This window comes from Schistocerca piceifrons, chromosome 7, assembly GCF_021461385.2.
Source record: "Schistocerca piceifrons isolate TAMUIC-IGC-003096 chromosome 7, iqSchPice1.1, whole genome shotgun sequence".
NCBI lineage: Eukaryota > Metazoa > Arthropoda > Insecta > Orthoptera > Acrididae > Schistocerca > Schistocerca piceifrons.
In genome coordinates, this window is record NC_060144.1 from 410308799 (window position 1) to 410333307 (window position 24509).

General features: G+C 37.5%; 1 protein-coding gene across 2 annotated transcripts in view; it reads left to right on the plus strand.

Moving 5' to 3' along the window:
* Positions 1 to 24509, plus strand: part of LOC124804747 (putative helicase MOV-10) — a 317343-nt gene that overhangs the window by 251983 nt on the left and 40851 nt on the right. For both annotated transcript variants that reach the window (XM_047265048.1, XM_047265049.1), the window contains exons 16-18: positions 3399 to 3517; positions 8790 to 8913; positions 20005 to 20178. In XM_047265048.1, coding sequence (XP_047121004.1) covers positions 3399 to 3517; positions 8790 to 8913; positions 20005 to 20178 — 417 coding nt within the window. The remainder of the gene's footprint in view (positions 1 to 3398; positions 3518 to 8789; positions 8914 to 20004; positions 20179 to 24509) is intronic.

Below are 24509 nucleotides of genomic sequence, written 5' to 3' on the forward strand. Positions count from 1 at the left end.
TTCTCATCTTTGTCCAATAACTTGAAACCTGACCTCAGAGAGGGTAAGGTGTGTTCTCTATCAACCAGGTGGGCAGCAAAGTTTGATCTCTCAATGATATTATTGCCATCTCTTTCAACTTATTTCTGTGCCAAATATAAATAGTGTGTATCTTCTCTTGCTGATGGCTCTGTATGTTGTCTGTGCTTATTTTGACATGTGGCATTTGTGTAGGATCAACTGTTCCAAGTGTTAATGGTGATCCACTGTCTCAAAACATTTGTGATTGTGTTTACAAAAGCATTCAAAACTGTACTAAGTTAATCTGTGCCATTTTTTGCACTACACTGAATACATAAACTTTCAGGAATAACTGGGACATTTTTTGTGCAAGTACATTGGCTGTACATCTGTCATATTGTTTTTGAGTTTGTCTTTGATTATCTTTTACATGTTGAATATGAAGTAGCTGATCATCAAATGCAATGCATGCATCCAGCGATGTACAAAATGTTTGAAACACTAATGGCAAGTAAGAATAAAATGCCTTAAAAGTATATTAGTAAGTGGTTGGTAGCCATTACAAATCGTATTTTAGGGCACTGACGGTTTGTGCCCTTAAAAATGACAGATCTTTAAGTGCTGAATCTTCTGTTCATGGGTGGGCAGTGTGAAATCCTCTTAGGATCACATTGTCTGATAGTAGGGAAGAAAGTTTAATATCCCATTGCTACTAATGTCAATAGAACAGGAGCAAACTCAGTAAAACAGGATGGGAGAAGAGAGAACATGGCTTATTTAGGGAACTATTTTTATTGTCATTTGGCGTGATCTAAGAAATGACTGCAAAATCCAAATCAAAGTACCCAGTGGCTGTTTGAGTCAAACTCCTGAATACCCAATGGGTGTTCAAGTCCAATTGCTGATTGTGAGTACAATACAGTGCAGTACCTCAATTATTGGACTGTGTAAAGATTGGGAATTTATACAGGTGCTGATAGCTGTGCAGTTGAGCACCCCAAAAACCAAGTATCAACATCAACATTTCAAAGCACACACTCAGCAGAATCTTCCATGTCTATTTTGATGTATGGACTGTAAAATTCCATCTAGTGCCAGCAGTGGAACTGAACTTTGCTGATTTTGAGTCTGCTCTGCAAGGTTGAATTTTTGTGGTTGCCAATATTCAAGTGATTTCACATTAACACAAATCTCTACTGTAGCTGTCTGCTGCTCTTTCAGTCCCCCCATAACCATTCCCTCAAATTTTTACCATCTCCATGCTCTCTCTTTTTTTTCTTCTCTTGAATAGTCTTCAGTATTTGTTTTCCTGCATCCATTTATTTATTAATTAGGTTCTCTCCCTTATCCTTTAGATGTCTTCTATTTTAGTATCCTTTTTTCCTACAGGCCTTTACTGTTTGCTTGGTTTTTCCCCCATTTCATCTATATTATCTCATCCATGCCTTTATTCTTAGTCTCCTTTATTGTCTTTAATGCATTGAGTGTTTTCAGCAACTTTTGATCGAAAATTTTCAAGTCTGTTTGTTGTTGATGTATGAGGGTTGATCTCCTTTTTGCTGTATCTAGCAGTGTTGCCACTGAATGAGATTTTTTGTTAACTTTCCTGTCTAATCCTTGAAAAGACATATTTACACAAGTTCTTCTGTCTGTCTATTGCACCTTGAAAGTGAGTGCTGCACCTCTGCTTGTACAGCAGTAGCAACATCAGTAAATATGTAGTCAGATTAAAGACTTTTCTATAGTAGTGACACCTTTTGTGCAAATTTTCATGTAGATGAAAAATTACATTACATTAACTATTTCTTGTCCTGTTGTCCTCAGTTGTGTGCAATGTTATGTTTTTGATTGTTATTTTTGAACCACCTAATCAAAACTAAATAAAATACTTTTTTCTTGCCATACATGTATATATTTGCAAGTCATCTTCAGTGGCCTGGAATATATAATATTTGTATTTAAACTATTTTTCTGTACATTCTAAATATTGTACATTGTGGTTATAAACAATTCTGTCACTATCTTATCTATGATGTAGTGGTAGTATAAATTTCTACATAGAATTTTTGTAAATGATGGTCTACATGTGTTCTTTTTCCTGTTTACAGCAGTAATACTTCTGCTCCCTGCTATACAAAACTTTGTTTTCACAGTATTAGGAAATGAACAATGGTTTACTTGATATATGTTTCGGATGGTGTTGCCAACTGTTATTACTAACAGTTGAATGTGTCTTGTGATATCAGTGATCTATTTGTATGTGTGAGGGGGGAGGGGAGTTTTAGATAGAGGGGGTGGGGGGTTATGTGCACACATGCTTGTGTGTGAGTCCACAACATAACATCAGCTAAACAAATATTCATTTCCTAATGCTGTAAGAACAAAATTGCTTATGGCAGTAAACAGAAGAAGGACAGCTATAAAACAGGAAAAAGAAGACATATAGACCAGCATCAACAACATTTGTAACTATAAATTTATACTATCCTTACATCGTACATATGCAGAAAGTGCCAGAATTTTCTGTAATCTCAATATGCAATAGCAAAAATGTAAAGTAAAATGGTTCAAACATAAATATGTGAAAATTCCAGGACACTTGAAGATACCTATCAAATAATAAAGGTAAGCTGTGTATGGCAAGATAAAATTATTTTATGCAGTTGTGATTAGATAATTCTAAAGTGATAATTATCAACGTAAAATTACAGCCTGATATCTTTCTCCCCTCAAAGCTGTTCTTACTTTCTGATTTTCTTAAAAATAGTCCTGTCCCCATTACTTGACATATTTTCTTTATTCTCTCTTATTTTTGCCTTTTTTATTATTAGATCTGAAGATTCTTTTAAGATGATGTCACTGAAAATGGAACAACTGGTGAAGGAGCTGAGAAAACTTATAGCTGAACCTTTATTTGTCTGAAGTTGCGAATGTGGGCCTTAGGTAAATAAAGTGATGAACGAGAGTTTGACCTGCATGTCTTGAGCTGTTAAAGAGTTTAATGCTTTGTTAGTGAGATGGCTCCCTTAGTTTTATTCTTCAGTTCCATTTGCCCATTTTGTCTTCTCTCTTGCCACTCTTCCTTTGCAATTATTGCTTCCTAACATTTGCTGCACACAGTGTGTGTTTCCATCTGTGTAGGTAAGTAACTTATATATAGAGAGTGTAGTAGATTCATTTAATTTGTGTAAGCTGTGTATTTTCAGGTATCCAAGCCATTCTTTTACCTTTGCTCATGCTTTCCTTCAGTTAAGGTGTCTACTATGTTCAATGTTCTCTTTCCCATTTCCTTATGTTCTCAACCATTTCTGGTTGTACTTTCATTTCTGTAATGAAAACTAGGTTGGGTGCTAAAACTGTAAATTTTAACATTTAACTATTTTATTTGTGCATGACAGGCATGTGGTGGCGACATAACTACAAGGGCATGTAAGTGGAGTCAGCTGCCGAAAAAAGGGTTTCCAATAATTTTTCATGGTGTCAAAGGCAAAGATGAACGTCAAGCCGACTCACCAAGGTACTTCACAGATTATTTGTTATCCAAAGCTTGTAGTATTGTGGTACAGCTAGTATGTTAGTTCTTATGTCTTGCTGCATTCTACTGTCCAGTTTTGAGTGATATAAAGACTAATTAAAAGATGTGTTAATGCTTCAATGTGCATGCACAGGCATAAATTTTAACTGTTGGTTGATATCAATGGTGGGTAAAAAGTGAACTCATGTCTACAAAATTCAGTGGAAATAGCAGAGCTATCTATGTAGCATAATTAGTTAATGTATCTGTTTTCATGGCATTTGACTTGGAAATGGATGATGTTTAAAGAAATTTCCATCACTAGAATTTGTTGAACAAGTGGAGAAGAAGTGGTATACAATTGCTGACTGCCAAATACTGTGCCAATAATCTAATAATAAATAGAATGTGTGGATGTATTGACAGTGGCCTAACTGAAGAACATACATGTTTCCACCTAGGCTAACCCTGCACAGGTCAGGCTCTCAACCGGACTCAGTTTATTGAAGATGGTTTTGTGAGGGGGTTTCCTACAGTAGTAATGTTCATTGCCCTAACTGCAGCATCCAGTACTATAAATCTGATCATGTCTAAAGTACATCAGATGGCAAGCAATGACATGTTGGTATAAACTCTTAGGACATTGTTGGTTAATAGAAGATTCTCTGTCACATTCCAATAAAAGAGAAGCAGGTGGAGAAATAGAAGAATGGGTTGCAACAAGGTAGTACGTTGTAGCATAGATACTAATGACCAACCTATCTGCGAAGAGACAAACACTTTTGTTAACATAGATGATAGAGCAATTGCATAGAAAGCAGAGTCTGTTAATGAAATTGAAAATAGCTTGAGCAAAGATCTCACAACATTCACAAATTACAACATATGTAATCATCTAAAACCAAACCCCAGTAAAATGCAAGTGTGTCTTTTTAACCTTAACAACTAGGAGGCAGGGAAGGAGCTTAAAATGAGCTGGAATAGTATGCACTTGAACACCTGTCCCCGTTCACCCTATCACTCTAGACATAGACGAAACACATGAAGAAAACAAAAGCTAAAATACAAACATTTAATGGTATACTGATAGAACTGCCATCTGCAAAGTGGGGCACCAACACAAATATGCTCCATTCCACAGCTCTCACCATCTGCTTTTTGGTTGCTCCTTACGTATGCCCAGTTTGGGAAAGATCTCGCCACACTAGAAAAATAGACGCGGTGCTAAGTGATACCTGCAGGAAGATAACTGGTTGCCTGAGGCCTACTAGAGTGGACCATTTATATTTGTTATCTGGTATTGCCCCACCAAATATCAGAAGATCATTCCAGAGCTAGAAAGAAATGAACAAACAGATGAATGACCAGTGTCACCTGCTACTCAACCATTAACCCAAGCCCAAAAGGTTCAAGTCTTAATGAAGTTTCATATAATCAATACAGCCAACTGAAACTTCGATAAAATCTCTGTGGCAGCAAGAATATCCAGAAGTGCTTATCACTGAGAAGTTCTACCCCAGGACTCCCACCTAGACTAATTATACTAAAAAACATGGAACTGACTTTGAATGGGCAAGGGGCAAACAAAACAACTTATGAAACAGGTGGGGCTGCATAGAAACTGACAAGTGTGAGTGTGGTGAGAAACACAAACAATGGAACACCCTCTAAAATGCCTGTTAGTAGATGCAGCCAGAGTGTGTACTCAAGAGGAGCTCCGGAATTATGATGAGACACCAAATTCTAGATGAGTGAAATATGATACGATGTGATATGATATGATTATGTATGTATATGATTATGTAGTTCTGTATATGACTAGAATGTTTTATATAAACATACTGATTTTGCATTTTACATTATGTACTTTTTTCAGTTGCTATATATTTTATGGTTTAGTTCATACACAAATAAAAAAAAATCTAAGTTAAATTTCAGACCGGTGCCAGTGTCTTATGATGTGGAGGGCATGTTACACTGCTGATGATGAGCCATCCACTGGACAGGCTGTTAAGCTTGCAGATCCTCTTGTTGGTGTTTAGCAGAAGTATGCTTTGTGCTAGCAGTCGTTAGCGTTTCCCCTTTCATTATCATAATGACACAAACACAACTAGACAGTGTTCACCCATACAACACAGTCCACAGTTATACTTAAAGCATGTGGCACACAAGCCAATGAACTGGTGTCAGCTGGGAAGCCTTGCATCAGACCAAGAGCTACACAAAATGAAAATAAATGAAGGTAATTGTCAAGAAACAGTTTGTGGAGAGAGAAAGGTGATGCAGATGTCACAAGAGGTGAAGTAGTGTTGTAATTGTTAATGTGACGTTCTATCACCAGATAGTGTGCTTAGTTTTATAGATCAAATCATTGTAGTCTCTACATAAAAAGGGACTGGTATTGCTTTACATCAATTCCCACTCCAACCTAACAGTGACCGAATTGAAGTCTGAGACTGTGTTCCAAGACAAGAATCTTAACTGGGATCAACAAATAAAAAAATGAATGTTACTAAAAGTGAATGTTACTATTTAATATACTGTAAATATAAAAAGCAGTAGCCTTCATTGCCATGTTTGCAACAGTTGCAGAAACCCACAGCCATGACACACGATGAAAACAAATATTCAATTGGTAGGTTAAAGACTGATCAAAAGTCATGATGTGAGAAATGTGAGCAATCTACTCTTCAACAAACTATCCTATCCAATAGAAAGAAAACCAGTACTTTTGGGAGTAATGTAAAGGAAATACTAATGAAACACAATTCTGCTGATGAATATCTGCAGGCAAACTTGTGTTGACTTTATGATCTCAGTCTCCTGCTCACAGAATTTAAATGTTAAGAAAAATGAGTTTTAGAAGTATTGAGTACTCATTACTCAACAATTAATGTACTGTCATCTTATTTTTTTTTTATCTTGTTCTAAGTCTGAATAGCCTTGTTGTCTATACCTTGTACACATGGTCACTATAAGACGAATGGAACAATAAAAAAATACTTGATGGTAATACAGATTGACTTTGGATTTTTCCAGGCATTTGCTAGAAATGGTTTCAGGGATCAATAGAATACCTAAAATCAGAAAGCTAGCTAGTGATATGAAACCCACTCCTCCTGAATAAAAGCCCACTGTCTTAACAATGATGCTGCGTCACTAAGTGATTCACACCAAAGAACTGGACAAAAGATCTATTTCACATAAAGCTAGATTATGATGTTACAAGAGGAGAAGGGATATTGAATAACACTCAACAAAGACGTATATTGAGGGAAATTTGATATCAGAATCAAACAAAGGTAAATCCAAGATGGAATGTAATAATATTATGAAAAGGATAGTTGCTATTCTCCGTGTAGCGGAGTTGCTTAGTCACAGATATGCACAATTAAAAAAAGACAGTCAGAAAATGAGCTTTCGGCCAAGAAGGCCCTTGTTGAAAATAGACATGACACAACACACACACACACACACACACACACACACATACACACTCACTCAGGCAAGTGTAACTAACACACACATGAGCACTGTCTCTGGCAGCTGAAGCCTCACACAGAAATGACGTACTGAAAACAAAATCTTAGGACTTCTGTTGGGTTGTAGCATCAGGTCCAGTTTGAAAAAATTTTTCGCTATAAGCAACATATAATTTGGCATCTCCACTCTGCCTCTCTCAGACATAAGTTACCTTTCCTTGGGCTCTCGATAAGACACTTAAAAATATATCCAAACTAGTGACCATGGAAATGTGTTCTTTTATCTTTTAAGATACGTGCTCCATAGACATTCCTCTAGAACAGAAATAAATCTGTGTATTTTATTCCAGAGTCAGATATTAAGAGTGGAACAGGTAAATCCTGAGATCTTCAAAAGCTTTTAATAAAAGCATTGCTATTTTCTATACAAAGAATAGATCACAATTAATAATGAAAACTGACATTGGAAAGTATACGGTAATAGCAGCAGAAGTTTTCCAGTGAACTTGGGTCTGCAAACAAACAATTTGTGAGTTAATGTGAATGTGTGATGATGAGCCACCACTGACTTCAGTGTGAAGTGCTGTCCTTGTTAGTGCAAATGTAATTGAAATTAAACTTTGTGACTAACAAGTTCCCATCAAATTGAGCTCAAATTTCATCCATGGCCTGCCTTACCTTGCACAATGTTAGGCAATCTTTTACGTGCATGATGTGGAACAGGTACAATTTGGTGCTGGTGTAAGACAACATCTAAGATTGAGAGGTTGAACATGGTTTCCACCTGGACCTTCAAGGTTACCTTATTTCGATCCATTAGAAGTTTTTAGTCTTTAGTCAACTGTAAAGTCAAGTGTGTAGTGCTCCTGATAGTATGGTTGAAGAGCTGGAGCAGCAAATTTTACGGTTTTGTCAACATTTACGAGATGATCTGGAGGTATCTGAATCAATTCATTACCTCAATGCAGAGACTGTTGCAGCATTATCTCCAAATGTGAGGATGACATGTTTGACAGGTACGATGGACAGCAATTTGTACAAGTAATATGCTGTAGTAGTATTGTAGATTTGGTTAAGGTAGGTCACAAGTGCAGTTTGAGCCCAGTTAGATGTGGACATAGTAGAACAGTTTCCTTTTCAACTATGTCTTTACTAACTAGGACAATATTTCATACTTCAGTCATTGGTGCCTCATACCACTTATTAGAAATTAAATCACAACTGGCTCATTTGTGGCTCCATGTTCACAGGATGGTTTGCTTCCACAATTATTATCTTATACTTGCTGCCATGTCAGTTTTAGCTACTATTTAGCATACACTCTGTACACAAATTTTGCATTTGAGCACTTCTGGTGCTCCTCTCAGGTTGGATTTGGCCATTTGCATCACTTTGGCCTTGAAGCGGTCTTGTGTAGAGTTGTAGAACTTAGCACTGATTTTTGCAGCCCATTTGTTCTTCTGTACAGGGAGTTTTTATCTTTCCTAATGCCACTTTATACATTCATTAGGACTTTACAGGATCATTTTAATATTTATTTTGCATCTGAATACTAAGTTTTTATAAACATTAATGCCATCAGAATCTTAAACAGAAGTTAGTATCAATAAGGCTCAAGTGTATACTTCAGATCAGAACAGCTTCTAATACACAATTTTGATTTCGAGGTCCATTTGCATCTTATTCAAAATTTTTAATGTGCTTCTGTTAAGGTATTTTTAAAGTAAATTATTGTGGTTAGCCATGTTTGGATACAAAACTAACATTCTCTTATGCTGCATTTCATTTTGCAGTTATTTTAATCGACAAGAGATTGATATTGCTATAAAGTATGTGGCAGCTCTCTTAGAAGAACGCCTGAGTGGGTATAAAGTGGAGGAGAAAGATATAGGTATTATAACACCATACAGATTGCAGGTAAATCTATATTTTCACCCACTGTCATGTTTGCTTCTTTTGTAAGTTACATAAAAATTTTCATTGTGTATTTTTCTTTCTTGTTTGTAACCTTACTCATTGTCACCTAATCATATAGAATTTATCCACTGTAGTGCATGTAATTCCAATATTACAAATACGGACATTCTACAGAATAATTGAGAACATCTGCACAACAGAATTTTCACTTATCTCATTTATGCTAATAGGTGATTGTAGCCAATTGTTGAACATGTTCCCCAGGTACCGTAAAAGTCACATATTTCATGCTGAATAACTATTTCTGATTTAAATAATATGCACATTGCTTTATTAATTTCTCAGCAAATACCATACGTATTTCTGTTCTTCATTACACATTTCTTCAAATCACAACTTTGTCTTCCAAATTGCTCCTACCCAATCTACTGCACTGTTATTATTGCACAAAAGGCATGTGACCACCAAAAATGGCATGAGATGCATAAATATAATAAACAATTACATATTGTCTTTAACATAGTTGACTTACAAAAGTATTTGGAATTTAATATAATTGTTGTAAATATTTTCATTAAGTATATCTAAAAACAAAGATGATGAGACTTACCAAAAAAAAGCGCTGGCAGGTCAATAGACACACAAACAAACACAAACATACACACAAAATTCAAGCTTTCGCAACAAACCGTTGCTTCATCAGGAAAGAGGGAAGGAGAGGGAAAGACGAAAGGATGTGGGTTTTAAGGGAGAGGGTAAGGAGTCATTCCAATCCCGGGAGCGGAAAGACTTACCTTAGGGGGAAAAAAGGACAGGTATACACTCGCACGCACACACACACACACACACACACACACACACACACATATCCATCCGCACATACACAGACACAAGCGAACTGTGTAATCCCATCATCAACTTCCTAATCATCATCATAAACATCATCATCAAATTATTTATCATCATTATTTTATTTTCCTCTCAAATGAATGTTATTCAAAATTTGGTAAGGATTACCTGTCACGTCTAAGCAAACTGCATCTGATAAGTCATACATTGTACATAACTGAGATTTTTGTAAATCAGGTGAAAGCATAGTAATAATGAAGTAAAATAAAATGCTTCTTGGCAACTTTAAAATCATGTTACGTGTATAGGAGTTATTTGAACAACTGGACCCAGTTGCATAGTGCAATGGCCGCTAATGGTTACTGCTGAGTCGTTACTCTTCATAACAGCAGTCCATATGAACAAATAAGTGGCTTCTTTACTTGTGGTTACTCACACTTTAGGTACTTGGGCTATTCACAGCTCTGTTTAAAAAGAATAGCTCAATATTGTCATAGGATTGAGCTGCACACGTCTGCTTTCATGCCCCGCAGCTAATTCACTGCAAATAATAACCTGTAGTTGTGATCCTGCAGTCAAACAGTCTATGCATTAGCTAGAATTGTGAATTAATAAATTACACAGAAATACAGAATTAAAGATATATGATTAGTTTAATAACAAGGGTTCTAGTCTGCAATTGATTTAGACCACAAGGAATTACTTTGAATAACGTTTATTGAAGGAACGACATCTCAGATAAATGAGAAATGGTCCTACGATATTCAGTTAAACTACAGACAAAAAATACCATTATCAAATATCCAGTAAAGTTACGTTGAGATCATTATGAAAATGGTAGCAAAATCCCCAAACTAAATAGTCATCTAAAATACGCAAAAACAAAGTTTGTTTCATGACTGCAGTACACAAGAGATTCTCCAGCTCAGAATAGTTCAGAGTTCAACATGATGATTCACAAATTAACACACATGATATGAATAATAATAAGTCCCATGCTGTCTATTCTGAGTTTCTTATATCAAGCGGCAAAAGTTAAGAGTCCTACTCTGGAGCACTTTAGACCTCTCGAAACATTTAAGTCACTTCAAAAGTTAGAGTATTGTAGTGGCCATTTACTGCCCAGAAACATTCACTCCAGAACTTGCTGTGAAGTGTCTCAAATCACTCCCTTGAGTTCTTCACTCAAAAAGTTCTTCTCCACTTGACTCCTGTAATGTTCCACTACTGTCTACTTTTCCATTGGCTGAGGACCATCCCTACCAAAAATACATCACCCTTAAACTCTACAGTCATGATTTGATTCAAGTTGATCGCTTCCCAGACTAAACTAATATATTACAACAATATTTAAATGTTCAGTTGTATTCAGATCATTTACAATAAATATAAGTAATAGTTGGTTCATTCTTGCACAAGTGTGCTCATGATAAATGACAAATTGTGCTTAAGTATTGTTTAAACGGTTATCTATGCCTTCTTGACAGATGTGTCTTTTCGTTCTCTTTTCAATTGTTGTGTGTGCCAACACATGTGATTGACCACTTACAAATTAGCACAGCTTTTTCATAGCACTTGCAGTCATCACTTAAACAAAGTTACTGGCAAAATAGTAAACTGTTCATTAAATAAATACACAAGCATGACAAAAATGAGGTATTGATGCTGTGTTGATTTATTGTGTAAATGTGGAGAATACGATGTTCTGACAAACATTTGCATAACGAAAAAAATATTTAAAAAATGTACTAAATCAAGAAATAAAATAGATACAGATAAGTACCTTTAAGCAATGGTAGCTGTAGTGCAATGCTATCATCTAAGATACCGTATTTTAAAATCACATGAAGTGGTTAAAAGTTGTTAATTCAGAGGTACACTGCATAAATATTTATAGACTGTGAAGTATTAACTTTTGTAGTTACAGAGGTATTGAAACATTGTTGTGTCATTGGATGTGCCTCATTTTCCAGGGATCACCAGTGTATTTAGATCTGCATTGATATTTGAGTGTAAATTATTATAGCCTCTCAGAGAGCTGTAAGAAAAGAAGCTGTCTTTCAGTTTGTCTCAAAGTCCGCCATTAATAGGATCATAGCCGGCCCTTTAAAGTGATTGATGCATTGTCCAAATGCCCCATTCAGGATTTTCCCTACATCTGGTCCTTTGCTAATGCACATGGCCCACCTGGAGCGGCCGTGATGGCCTGCCCAGCCATGTCATGCCGCTGGCCCTGGGGCCACAGAGATTCGCAAACAAATTCACTTTACCTTGTGCAAGTCCTGGGCAGTTGATTAGCTCACCTAAATACTCATAATGTTACAGTAGTTAGAGCTTAGTAAAATAGTACAATAACATAACATTAACTCTGTTCAGAATAAGAATAAGCATCTTAGAAAACAGAAAGATAATGCAGCATAGAAGGAAAAATAGTACTACCAGAGACCTGAGTTTCTCCCAGCATTTGCAAGTTCAAATAACTTAGGGGAATGCACCTGGGTGACTACATATATATTGTCTGCAAAAATCTCATTTTCGTTTGTTGAAAATCTAAATCTCTGAGAGTTCTTCACTAATTGCTCTGAAATTTTGACACAGTGTTGCATTTGATTATGTCCCTGAAAAGTATTGCCTCCAAATTTTTTAGCTTAAAACACTTAATGATTTTTAACGAAAACAAACTTTATTAATATTCTGTACCTTTAGTCTTCATGTCTATGTATTTATTTCTGAGTATAGTCACTCTGGCGATGAACACAATTCTCCCAATGAGAGACCAGTTTGTTGATACTGCCACTGTAGAATGTTTGATGTTGTTGATAGAGCCACAGCCTCACCTCTACTTGCTCAGCTTCATGTGTGTCAAATTGAAGTTCTCGGTGGCTTTCTTTAAGTTTGGGAAACATTGACGATCGAATGGGGCCAAGTTGGGACTGTAAATTTGGAAATTTGTGGTAAGGTCTTATGGTACCAAACTGCTGAGGTCATCGGTCCCTATGCTTACGCACTACTTAATCTAACTTACGCCAAGGACAGCACACACACCCATGCCCAAGGGAGGACTCGAACCTCCGACAGGGGGAGCCGCGTGGACCGTGACAACATGCCTCAGACCACGTGGCTACCCCGTGCGGCTGGGACTATATGAAGGATGACTGATGACAGTTAACTCAAGGCTTTGGATTGTTGCAGATGTCACAGCACTCATGTGTGGTCTGGAATTGTCAAGCTGAAGGAGAGGTTGCTCCATGTGCGGACAGACTCTTCGAATTCAGGCTATCAGTTTTCTGAGGGTCGTGCATTATCTTGCCAAGTTCATGGTGGTGCCTTTAGGCATGAATTCCAAGTGCACCACATCTTGAACATCCCAGAACACTGTGGGCATGACTTCATCTGCTAATGGCCTGGTCTTGAACTTTCTTGGCATGAGTGATCCTTCGTTCAGTCTCCATTGATGGTCTCTTGTTTTCGGTGTCAGAATGGTGAACCCCTGCTTACATCATCTGTCACATAGTTGTAAATGATTGGTGAACCCCTGCTTACATCATCTGTCACATAGTTGTAAATGATGTCACAGAGGTCAATAAAATCAATGTTAACAGCCTTCATTTTTGTATGGATTTCAATTGGAGGCACATTTTCTGTGGTTAGAAACTTAATTACAGCATGCTGTTTATCATGCACCGACATAGTTCATTACAGACTGCCTCATTACATGTTACAATTCGGAGCCCTGTAGCGGCAGAGGGTTGCAACCTGTGTCAGCAAAGCAAGAAAGTCAATTATCCGTGATATGTAATATCTCAACTGATAATTGAGAACAGATAAAAAAATGTGAATGCATTACTTTTTAGCATGTCCTCCTGTGTTATATATACTCGATCTTTTGTATACCTACTGGAATGGCATATATTTTAGCAAAAATATTGTGTTTATTTGTTGACAATCTTAAATCTCCAAAAGTCCATAACCAATTACTTTGAAATTTTGACACAAAATTGCATAGGATGTGCATATGTTTTTGTACCTATTTTATTAATATATACAATGTATAAATAAATATGTAAGGTATATAGGGGAAAAGTTATTACCAAAAATCTTGAAAAGTTCTTGACCAATTTTCTTCAGATGTTCACATGGTACTTGAATGAACAGTTGGATGGACATAAGTGATATATTTTTGAAATTTATAATATCTCGACATATATGTGATATATAAAGAGGAAACATGACCTGTTTACTTAAATTTTTTACATGTTACTAATAAATATTTGGATGAACATAGGATACATATGTTTTTAATACAGATCGTATATAAATCAAAATATTTAAAATATGTAATAGTGAAATGTTAACAAAAATCTCAAAAAGTTCTTGACCTTTTTACCTCATATTTTAAACAGTGCCACATTAAACACTCAGACAAACATAGACAATATATTTTGTTTTAAATAACAATTTACAGGTTTTCTTTTAGAACCGGCTGAGAGAAAGAAATTGCTTTGCTGTAGAAATGTGCAGTTTCCTTTATCACAGCCAATTTTAACTACCATACCAGGGCATTTAAACCATTAGAAAAATTGTTTGTATATTTTTCTCAATATACATATATTTTGAAAACTAAATTGTATACACAACAATGTGCTCATTTGTTTTCTTCCACACTGACGGTTTTTGCAGAAAACAGGGAAGTTGTATTTCTGGCTTATCGGAGTATGATTAGAATACTACTACAGAATCTGAATTTGCAATAACAGTAAACAAGGTTCAGTTTCAGAGGGGGGGAAGAGTAGATGGATGGTGGGAGGAAATGGACATAGCGGATAGGATGAGATGGACAGAGAGAAGGGGCTGAGAGGGGGAAGAGAAGATGGACACAGACACAGACACAGAGGGGGGGGGGGGGGGGGGACGAGGTGATGGGGAGATGGAGGAAGAAGGAGAGGAGATCAACAGAGGCAGGGGAAGATGGAGATTAGGACATGTATCTAATTACCATACATATCAGAAACATGCTTTCCCTTTTCTTTCTTTTCTGTTAAACCAAACTGAGCCACAATGTATGGCTGGGTACAGCTAATATTAAAATAAAAATTAAATTCTCCTTCAGGAGGCAAAAGCTTCCTACTGCCAATAGACACACACAAAAGTGAATGAGCCAACAAGTACCCAGTTCTCCAAACTAATAGTTATTTCATCAGGGGAGGAGAGACGGGTAAGTCGGGGAAGGTTAAAAGTGAAGGGGGGGAACTTCCATGTAAATGGAAAATTTTGTTTCTGTATTTCATTATCTTTTTCTTTCCCGTGTGTAACTGTACTCATTCTCACCTGGCTACTATCTGCGGGTGAGTCTCTTGAATCCTGGCAGCTGAGTGAACTGCCCTTCCTTTTGTAACTAACCACAACCTATCCCTCTCTTTTTCCTGATGAAGGAACTATTAGTTCTGAAAGCTAGGTTTGCGTGTCCTTCACTTTTATATGTATCCATGAACAGTACTTCACATTTAACCCCTCGAAGGTATGTACTAGCTAGAAGTTCTGTCTTGCTATTTATTAGTTTCTAAATTGAATTTTCCTTTGGTACAGTTTATTTACTCTCCTCATACACAGATTTGTATGCATAACATCTGTTGTTCCTCTGTCACAAGCTTCCTTATCTGGTGTTTTTTTTTGTACCATTGACAGGTCAAATTGAGTACTTTTCATTGGAAATGAACATTTCAAATGAGTCAGCATTATTTATTACAAGGCGAAAGTCTTCCAATTACCTATAAAATGTTTACAAAATGCATTCAAATATCTCTCTGATCACCCAAGCTGCAGTTGCTTACAACATTAACTAGACTTTGCCAAATTGATTTTTTACACACAATAGATTTTGAATAACTTCCTGTTTTCAGTGTTGGAAAATAATATGACACTTTCACTTTCCTCTTACAGAAACTCATATTTCAAAGCAAGGAAAAAATTTATATCCTCATCTGCATTTTCTGCTTGATAAAAGCAGTGCCAACTTTTGTATGAATCAGCTGTCTTGTCATCTAACTTAACCATATCAGACACATTGAAGTTTAAAGCATAAGACACAGTCTTCATTTCAGCTTCCAAATTAAATTCCGTTTCAGTAACTTTAGATCTACATATTTTGAACTGGACTCAACAATAATCATTCCATTATTTGAATCATTGGCTATATCTATTGCTTTGTCAATTTTTTCACCTGCAGTTATTAAGTTCTTTAATTTTGTGATCTTTTAATGTATTTATTTATTTCCAAAGTTAATTTTTAGATTTACTATCTGTTCATTTAGTTCTCCTACCTTTTGATTTATAATTGTTATTTTTTACTCACTTTTTCATTTGATTGATTAACTCGTTCTTCATTTCTCTCATTGTTTATTGCAAAACATAGCTTCCTCCCAAAAGAGTGTTGCCAACAGTCACAATAATTTGTTTTACTACTTTACACCAACGCATTTCAGAACTACAACTCTTTTCTCAGTGACAAATTTGATTTCTTTGACCATGAAATGCTAGATTATAAATTGAAGTAGATGTAACATCCAAAAAGGTCAATGTACACCTCTCCAAAATCCATTGGACTAAAACACAAAATAAAAAAGTAAATGTACCACAATTTTTATGACACTGAAATCTTGAATATTCATTTCTTCAAATAAAATGCATCTTCACATATAGTTACACAGTTGTCATCAGGAACATGTAAGAACAAGTAAGTTAGTGTACTGTTTAAGTCATTGTTTGACATTGTTACCATTTTACTATATTTTTTGCACAATATTATACAGGAGCTAACATTGTTAACAAAACTCTCAAAAAGTTCTTGGCCATACTCTAATGAACATTCAGCAGGGCGTAGGTGACACACACACACACACACACACACACACACACTCACACTCACTGCCTGCAGTGAGAAACTATGATAGCAGGGCATTTAAAACATTAGTTGAATTGTTCATCCCATATACGGGGTGTTCAAAACGTCTCTCCGCAGTGCCGCATGATTGTTAGCCACGTGTGCCGTATGCGGTAGTAAATATACCGAAATGAAACTCAGTGAAATACAAGTTATTAATTTATTGAATATTCTTTTTGACATTAAATGTTGAAAGTGTCCCCCCTGTTGTTGAATACACAATTCAATTCGTCTAATCATGTTTCCAAACACAAGCTGTAACATTTCTTCTGTAACAGAAGCAGTGAAAGTGGATATTGCAGTTTTCAGTTCATCAATAGAGTTTGCATGGTTTTTATAGACAGTTGCTTTGACTGCACCCCAGAAGAAAAAGTCTGGCAATCGCGGAGGCCAAAGTCCCTGTGAAATTATGCGATCACCAAAAACATCAGCAAGCAGTGACTTTGAAACATGAGTTGTATGCGCAGATGCACCATCTTGTTGAAAATAACCATTCAGTATTTCACTTAACACAAGTTCTCCTATGAATGGGTACAGAATATCACTGCAGTATTGTTGTGCGTTTATTGTTTTGTTGAAAAACCCAGGCAGGCGAACAATCATAAGGCATGTGCGGCTAACAGTCATACACTTTTTGAATACCCCGTATATTCTGAGCCATTATACGTGGTAAATGTTAATAAAACCAACAAACTACAGGGATGGATTCCTGACTGGAAATGAAGGAAAAAAAGTCCTATTAACATGTATCCAGAAATGCATCATTGTCATGGTAGATAGCACTGATGAATGAAAGTTCCTCTGACCACATGGCGCATTTTCTTTGTGTGTTGTAGGCTGTGTGATTGTTGCAGTATACTGTAAGGAGAAGAATGGTTCAGTATTCATGTCAGGAACAAGCCGAGATGGTGTTTGTGTATTGCCAAGTAGATGGAAACAGTCGAGAGGCAGCACATCTATACCAAAACAAATACCCTCACAGACACCAACCACATCACACAACATTTCAAGCCCTTTTTCCTTTTTGGTCATTTGTATGATCATGGGCCCTTTCAGACAGATTAATGTTCAGGGAGGCAGTGGACTGTGCATATACCAGTTTTGGAGGACCAGGTTCTACAAGATACTGAGACGAACTCTAGTACAAGCTCCAGGCAAGTGGCCTGTCAACATGCTGTAAGCCAAGGGACAATTATGTGACCTCACAAGTGCCCAAGAAGGGCTTGAAATGTTGTGTGATGTGGTTGGTGTTTATGAGGATACTTGTTTTGGTATAGCTGTGCTGTGTCTCAACCATTTCCATCTGCTTGGCTGTATGCAGACAGTATCTCATTTTGTTCCCAACATGAATACCAGACCATTCTGCTGCATACAGTACTCACTGTGTCAATCATACAGCCTGAAGCTCAGAATATACACACATCACATGATGAGACGGAACTTTCATTCATTTTGGCAATGATGCATTTCTGGACACATGTTCGTAGGACCTTTTTTCCTCCACTTCCTGTCAGGAATCCATCCCTACAACTTGCTGGTTATATGAGGGTCATTCATTAAGTAATGGCCCACATTTTTTTCTCAGAACATATTTATTGTTAAGAGTCAGAATTTGGTGACAATATACATAAACATGTTTTGTCTGTGTCCTATTTTTCTACATAGTCTCCGTCATGTCTATGGCCATACACCAACATTGTGGAAGAGTATGTACTCCGTGCTGGTAAAAGGTCTTGTCCTGTAGGCGAAGCCACGTTTTCGTTGCATAACAGGCACACTCATCATCTTCAGAAAGGCCTCTCCGTCGATCTCAAAATCCTCCTACAATTCAGATGAAATGGCCTTTCTTTGAATCTTGTGGTCTGCTGTGAGCATTCATAGAACCCATCGTGAGCACCTGCTTGAATATCCGAGAGTCTCAATCATGCATACACGTTTTTGAATATCCAAGAGTCTCGATCATGCAGACGCACTTCCAATGCTGACCGACAAATGTTGAGCCAATTGTCGAGCTGTGATGCGACGGTGGGCATGAATAATGGCATCTGCATGATTCAGCATGTCTGGAACAGTGGCTTGACAGGATGTCCTGAGTGTGGCTAATCATGGAGCTCTGTTTCTGCATTTCCTGAGGCTGTAACTTTCTATGCCCATCACCCAACTATACTCCTATTAACTGCAGCATCGTCATACACTGCACACAAACGTTTATGGATGTTCACCATGGTTTCTTTTTCTGCACGCAGGATTTCAAGAACGGCATGCTGCTTGTAACATGAGTCATATGTAGCCACCATTTTGATGCTGTACTATGGCTCTGCCATCTGCCAGAACGGTTCGAAACTTCACCGGCGCACAGAGCTAACATTAAATGTGAAATACCAACAAGGACATTTGTGTATATTAATGACTTAAAGAAAAATTGTATACATAACATTGTGCTGTTTCGTTTTCTTCCATACAGTAGGTTTTCACAGAAAACAGAAAATTTGTATTTAAGGCTTATTTGCTTATGATTATAATATTACTACATAAAATTTAAATTTGCTATAACAACATATAAGGCTCAAGGTCAGAAAATGGGAAAGAGGAGAAGAATAGGTGGGGGGGGGGGGGGGGAGAACAAATTGACATAAATAGGGGGAGGAAGGAGATGGAGAGAGAGGAGGGGAGGGTGGAAGGAGGAGATGGACAGAGAGAGCATGAGCAGGAGCTGGACAGAGAGAGTGGACGAAGAGATGGTGAAGAATGGGGGAGAAGGGATGGGACAGAGAGAGTGGAAAGGAGGAGGTGGACACAAAGAGGGAGAGAGAGGAGAGAGACAAAGAGAGGGAGCAGGAGGAGGTGGAAAGAGAGGGGAAGAAGTAGATGGACAGAGAGAGGGAACAGAAGGAGATGGAGAGGAGAGGGCGGGAGGAGATGGACAAAAAGAAGGGGAAGAAGGAGATTAGCATGTATATCCAATTCCCATACATATTTAACAATTGCAAAGCACTGCTGGATTCATTAGTACTAAATACACAATGTATTCAAAACATACAGCTTGAAAAATAATTTTGTAGTTTCGTGTATAGGCTGAGTATGTATTGTGAGCAGATGTAGATGTACATGCGCGTGCACACACACACACACACACACACACACACACACACACACACACACACAAAGAATGTATTAGTGTTAGGAGTGGTATCGAAGCAAGTAAAGATATTCCAGAGTGACACATTTCCATGTTTTGTTACTTTATTTTTATAGTCATCTTTTTAAGAATTAAAATACCTATACAAAATTGTGTATTCCAGGTGCAGAAATTTCGTCAGGTGCTAAAGAAAAAGTGGTCTGATATAACTGTTGGATCAGTTGAGGAATTTCAAGGGCAGGAGAGGCTCATTATTATTATATCTACTGTACGTTCAAGGACAGAACTGCTAAATGATGACTATAAGCATCATCTTGGGTTCCTGAAAAATCCAAAGGTCTGTAACAGTGTATTTTTTATAATTAGGATATTCAGTATCTGTTTTTGTATTCTGTTTCATGCAGTGTTCTACATTTACATACATACTCTGCAAGCCACCGTGTGGTGCATGGCAGAGTATCTTCTACCACTGTTAGTCATTTCTTTTCCTGTTCACTTGCAAATAGGGTGAGGGGAAAACGACTGTCTATATGCCTCCACCAGCCCTAATTTCTGTTATCTGCATGGTCCTTATGCGAAATGTACATTTGCAGCAATAGAATCATTCTGGAGTCAGCTTCAAAAACTAGTTCTCTAAACTGTCTCAGTACTGTTCCACGAATAGCATGTTACCTTCTCTCCAGGGATTTCCACTTGAGTTCACAATCCCAAACATTCAAGCAGTACTCAAGAATGGCAACACAAGTGTTCTATACACAGTGACCTTTACAGATGATCCACACTTTCCTAAAATTCTTCCAGGAAAGTAAAGTTGATCATTTGCATTCCCTACTCCTATCCTTATGTGCTCAGTCCATTTTATATTGCAACATTACGCTTAGGTACTTAATGGATGTGACTGTGTCAAGCAGTACAATACTAATGCATTACAGGATTGTTTTTCTTAGTCATCCGCATTAACTCATGTTTTCTACATTTAGAGCAAGCTGCCCTTCATCACACCATGCAGAAATTCTATTTTATTCATGCTGTATCCTCGTACACTCAGCAACGACGCCTTCCCATACACCACCTGTGTCATCACCAAATGGCTGTAAATTACTGCTTACCCTGTCTGTCAGATCATTTATGTATGTTGAGAATAAGAGAGGTCCTATCACACTCCTCTGGGGCACTGCTGCCATACCCTCATCTTTAATTAACACTCTGCATCCAGAACAATTCTATTATTTAAGAAGTCTTCAAGCCACTCAGTATAGAAACACATTCCATATGCTCATACCTACATTAACAATCTGCAGTGGGACACCTTGTCAAATGCTTTCTGGAAATCTAGAAAAATAGAATTACAGTAAGCTTTGTAGCTATTTTCATGAATTGTAATTTAATATTCAATTTCTGTGACACAGCTTTGATTGTTTGCCATTCCACAAATGAGATTCGCACTGAAGCATTTTTTGCTCATCAAAATCCAAAATCCAGGCATGCTCCTAAATTACACAACATAATTTTAATGCTTAGCACTTTGAAAAGAGAGGTCACAACTTCAGACTTAATTTGTGTATGACTATCACCAAACAAGGGATTGTGAGCTGTGCCCTCCTAACATAATGTATTTTACCCCACAAGTAGCAATATAAATGCAATAACACAGAGCCCACTTGTTTAAGTATTCAAGCTATCTTTAAAGTGCTCCAGAAAAGTTACTCTACATTTTGTTCCACAAATCTCCTGGTGAAAGCTAATAGTATTGGACAAATCTCTTTTGAGTGGTGACATACAGTATTTTGTTACTGAATGTGAGGTGGAAGAATAAATCAAGGATATCTCTATCTACATGCACACCCTTAAATCCGCTTTGAAGTGCATGGTAGATGACACTTCCCATTCTTTCACATGTTCCTTGCTGATTGATACATGGGATGCTAAGATACATTCCTAGAGTCCTCACTTAATAATTCATACTTGAAACTTTGTAAGAAGGCTTTTGTGGGATAATTGGCTTCTATCAAAAAGTACATGCCATTTCTGTGACAGTCTCCTGTGGGGCAAACGAACATGTTAACATTCATGCTGCCCTTTTTTTTTTAATATTCCTTGTTGGTCCTACAGTGGTGTGCAAAACTAAAGGATGAAAATAGCTTTCGTATGATGTGACACTGCAAAGTAACGTAACTCTATTAAATGAAGGCCGTATGTAGAAAGAACTGCAACAGTAAGGTACAGAAAGTAACGAACTAATACACAGTGAGACAAAGTGAGCTGAACAGAAACAACACTTTTATTCAAAGAGTACAATTTCACTGAAGTCATCACAATTCGTGATGGTTCCCCGGACATTACAGATCATGAGACATGATTCTTAATAGGGTGTGTGATTATCACTGATGGCAGTGAATGCTCTGCAACACGCACCCATGTGGTCCACAAGGTTGGTAAGAAATTCTTGAGGGAGGGTGCTCTGTTCCTCCACCTGCATGGTTGACAACTGCTGGATGGTTGTTGGCATATGTGGATGTGCATCAGTACATCTCCCCAAAACATTTCACACTATGTCGATGGAGATTAAATTGAGAGAATAGTCAGGCCAGTCCATTCAGAATATCCTCTCATTTCAAGAGCTTTTCCACCTCCGTTGTTTAACGCAGTCATGCGTTGTCAGAGCCAAATGCACCCATGAGAAGACACTCATGGAAAATGAGTACAGTGTCACAATAATGTTGACCAGCGAGTGAACTGCGTCGAAAGTGTTGGAGGTCAGTATGCCCATTCAACATTTTGCCTCCCTTCACGATAACAGCCGGACCACCAAAACATTCATGTTTAACAATGTTTTGAGTGCATTACGTCTCCCTACCTCTTGCCATATGAGGGTTTGTTGAACATGATTGTTTTTGTGGACCATGTGTTTTGGTGTGGTGAGGCATAATGTAGCACTGGTTTATTGACCTCCAGATCTTTGAACATGATACACTTACTGGTCCACATTATTCTGACACTATACTTCTTCCCAATATATGTCTTTTCAGGGGTGCACTCATTTTTATGGATGACAACACATGACCGCATCAAACAGGATGGTTGGAGGAGCTCATTGAATGAAACGATATTTGGTGAATGGATTGGCTTGCCCATTCCCTTGACTTAAAATCCATCAATCACCTTCCGTGGTGATTACACACCCTATTAAGAACCATGTCCCACTGTTTGTAATGTCCAGAGGACCATCACGAATCACTGTGACTTCAGTGTAATTACAGTAAAACTTCATTAACACGAATCTCAAGGGACCAAAAGATCAGGAGTTTGTGTTAAAAAAATTCGTATTAAGTGAAAAACACAGATTTTAGTAAGTATACATGTACAGCAGCGCATTAACGTGTAATACACTACACTATCAATCACGTTATTGTAGACTTATAACACTATAAAGTGATTGTAAAATCCAAGTACTCAGAAATTATGTACGTTACTTTCTTGGAAAAACTTTGGTCATGGTTCGCTGACATTCATGGGAACGATAATATTTTGTAATTTCACAACTAATTGTAATGATAGCGTCCATAAACCCAGCAGTGACATCAGATGTTGAAGCAAACAGTTCTAAACAGTCCAAGGCTGTAAACATCTCCTGACGGGTGGGTGGAATGGTATCTGTATTCTCTTCATCTTTACTTTCTTCTGATGGCCCTTCTTGCACCTCGTTCACAGCTTTTGGCACATCCGATTCCACAGAAGCACATACAGCAACATTGTCGTCTACACTAATGAATTCTTCAAAACTAATGCTAGGGTTTGCAATGTCCTGCAGAACTGTCCATTCATCAGGTGAAGTGGCATCTTTTAACTCGTGGACATCTTCAGTGTTGCTGTGTCTCCAAGCTCTGTTAAACCACTTCCCTATATGATGTGGCGATACTGAGTTCCAGCCTGCTGCGATGGCTTTTATTGCATCAAGCAGATTCCAATTTGGGGTTGCACTATTATTTTCAGCAGCAAGAATTGCAGCTCTTACAAGTCGCTTACAATAAGCTCTCTTTATGAGAGAGATTGTGCCTTGGTCCAAAGGCTGAAGGCGGCTTGTGGTGTTGGGTGGAAAAAACTGAACCTTTATATTGGATAGGTTCAGATCATGAAAGTTATGGGCAGTACATCTGTCCAATGTAAGAAGAACATGTCTATTTTGAGCAACCATTCGACTGTTGAAACGAAGAAGCCACTTGCAAAATGATGTGACATCGATCCAAGCTTTCTTGTGGTGAGAGTAGATGCGAGGTAAAGTGTCCATGTTTATGTTTTTAAAGCAATGTGGTTTCTCGGATTTACTGATAACCCAGAGACGAAACTTCTCATTGCCGTCAGCATAACAGCACAGTACAACAGTCACACATTATTTGCTTCGTGCTCCACCGTGAAACTTATCACCTTTTATCCCCAGGGTGTGATTTGGAAAAAGATTGTAGAAAAATCCAGTTTCATCCATGTTAAACACATCACACGAGGCAAACTTTTCCCTCACTCGGTTGAATTCATGCAAGCAGCTGTTCGCACTTTCTTCAGCAACTTTATTTGCTTCACCACAAATTTGTACAGAATTAATTGAATGTCTCTTTTGGAACCGATACAACCAACCAGCAGAACAATGGAAGTCTTCGATGCCCATATCTT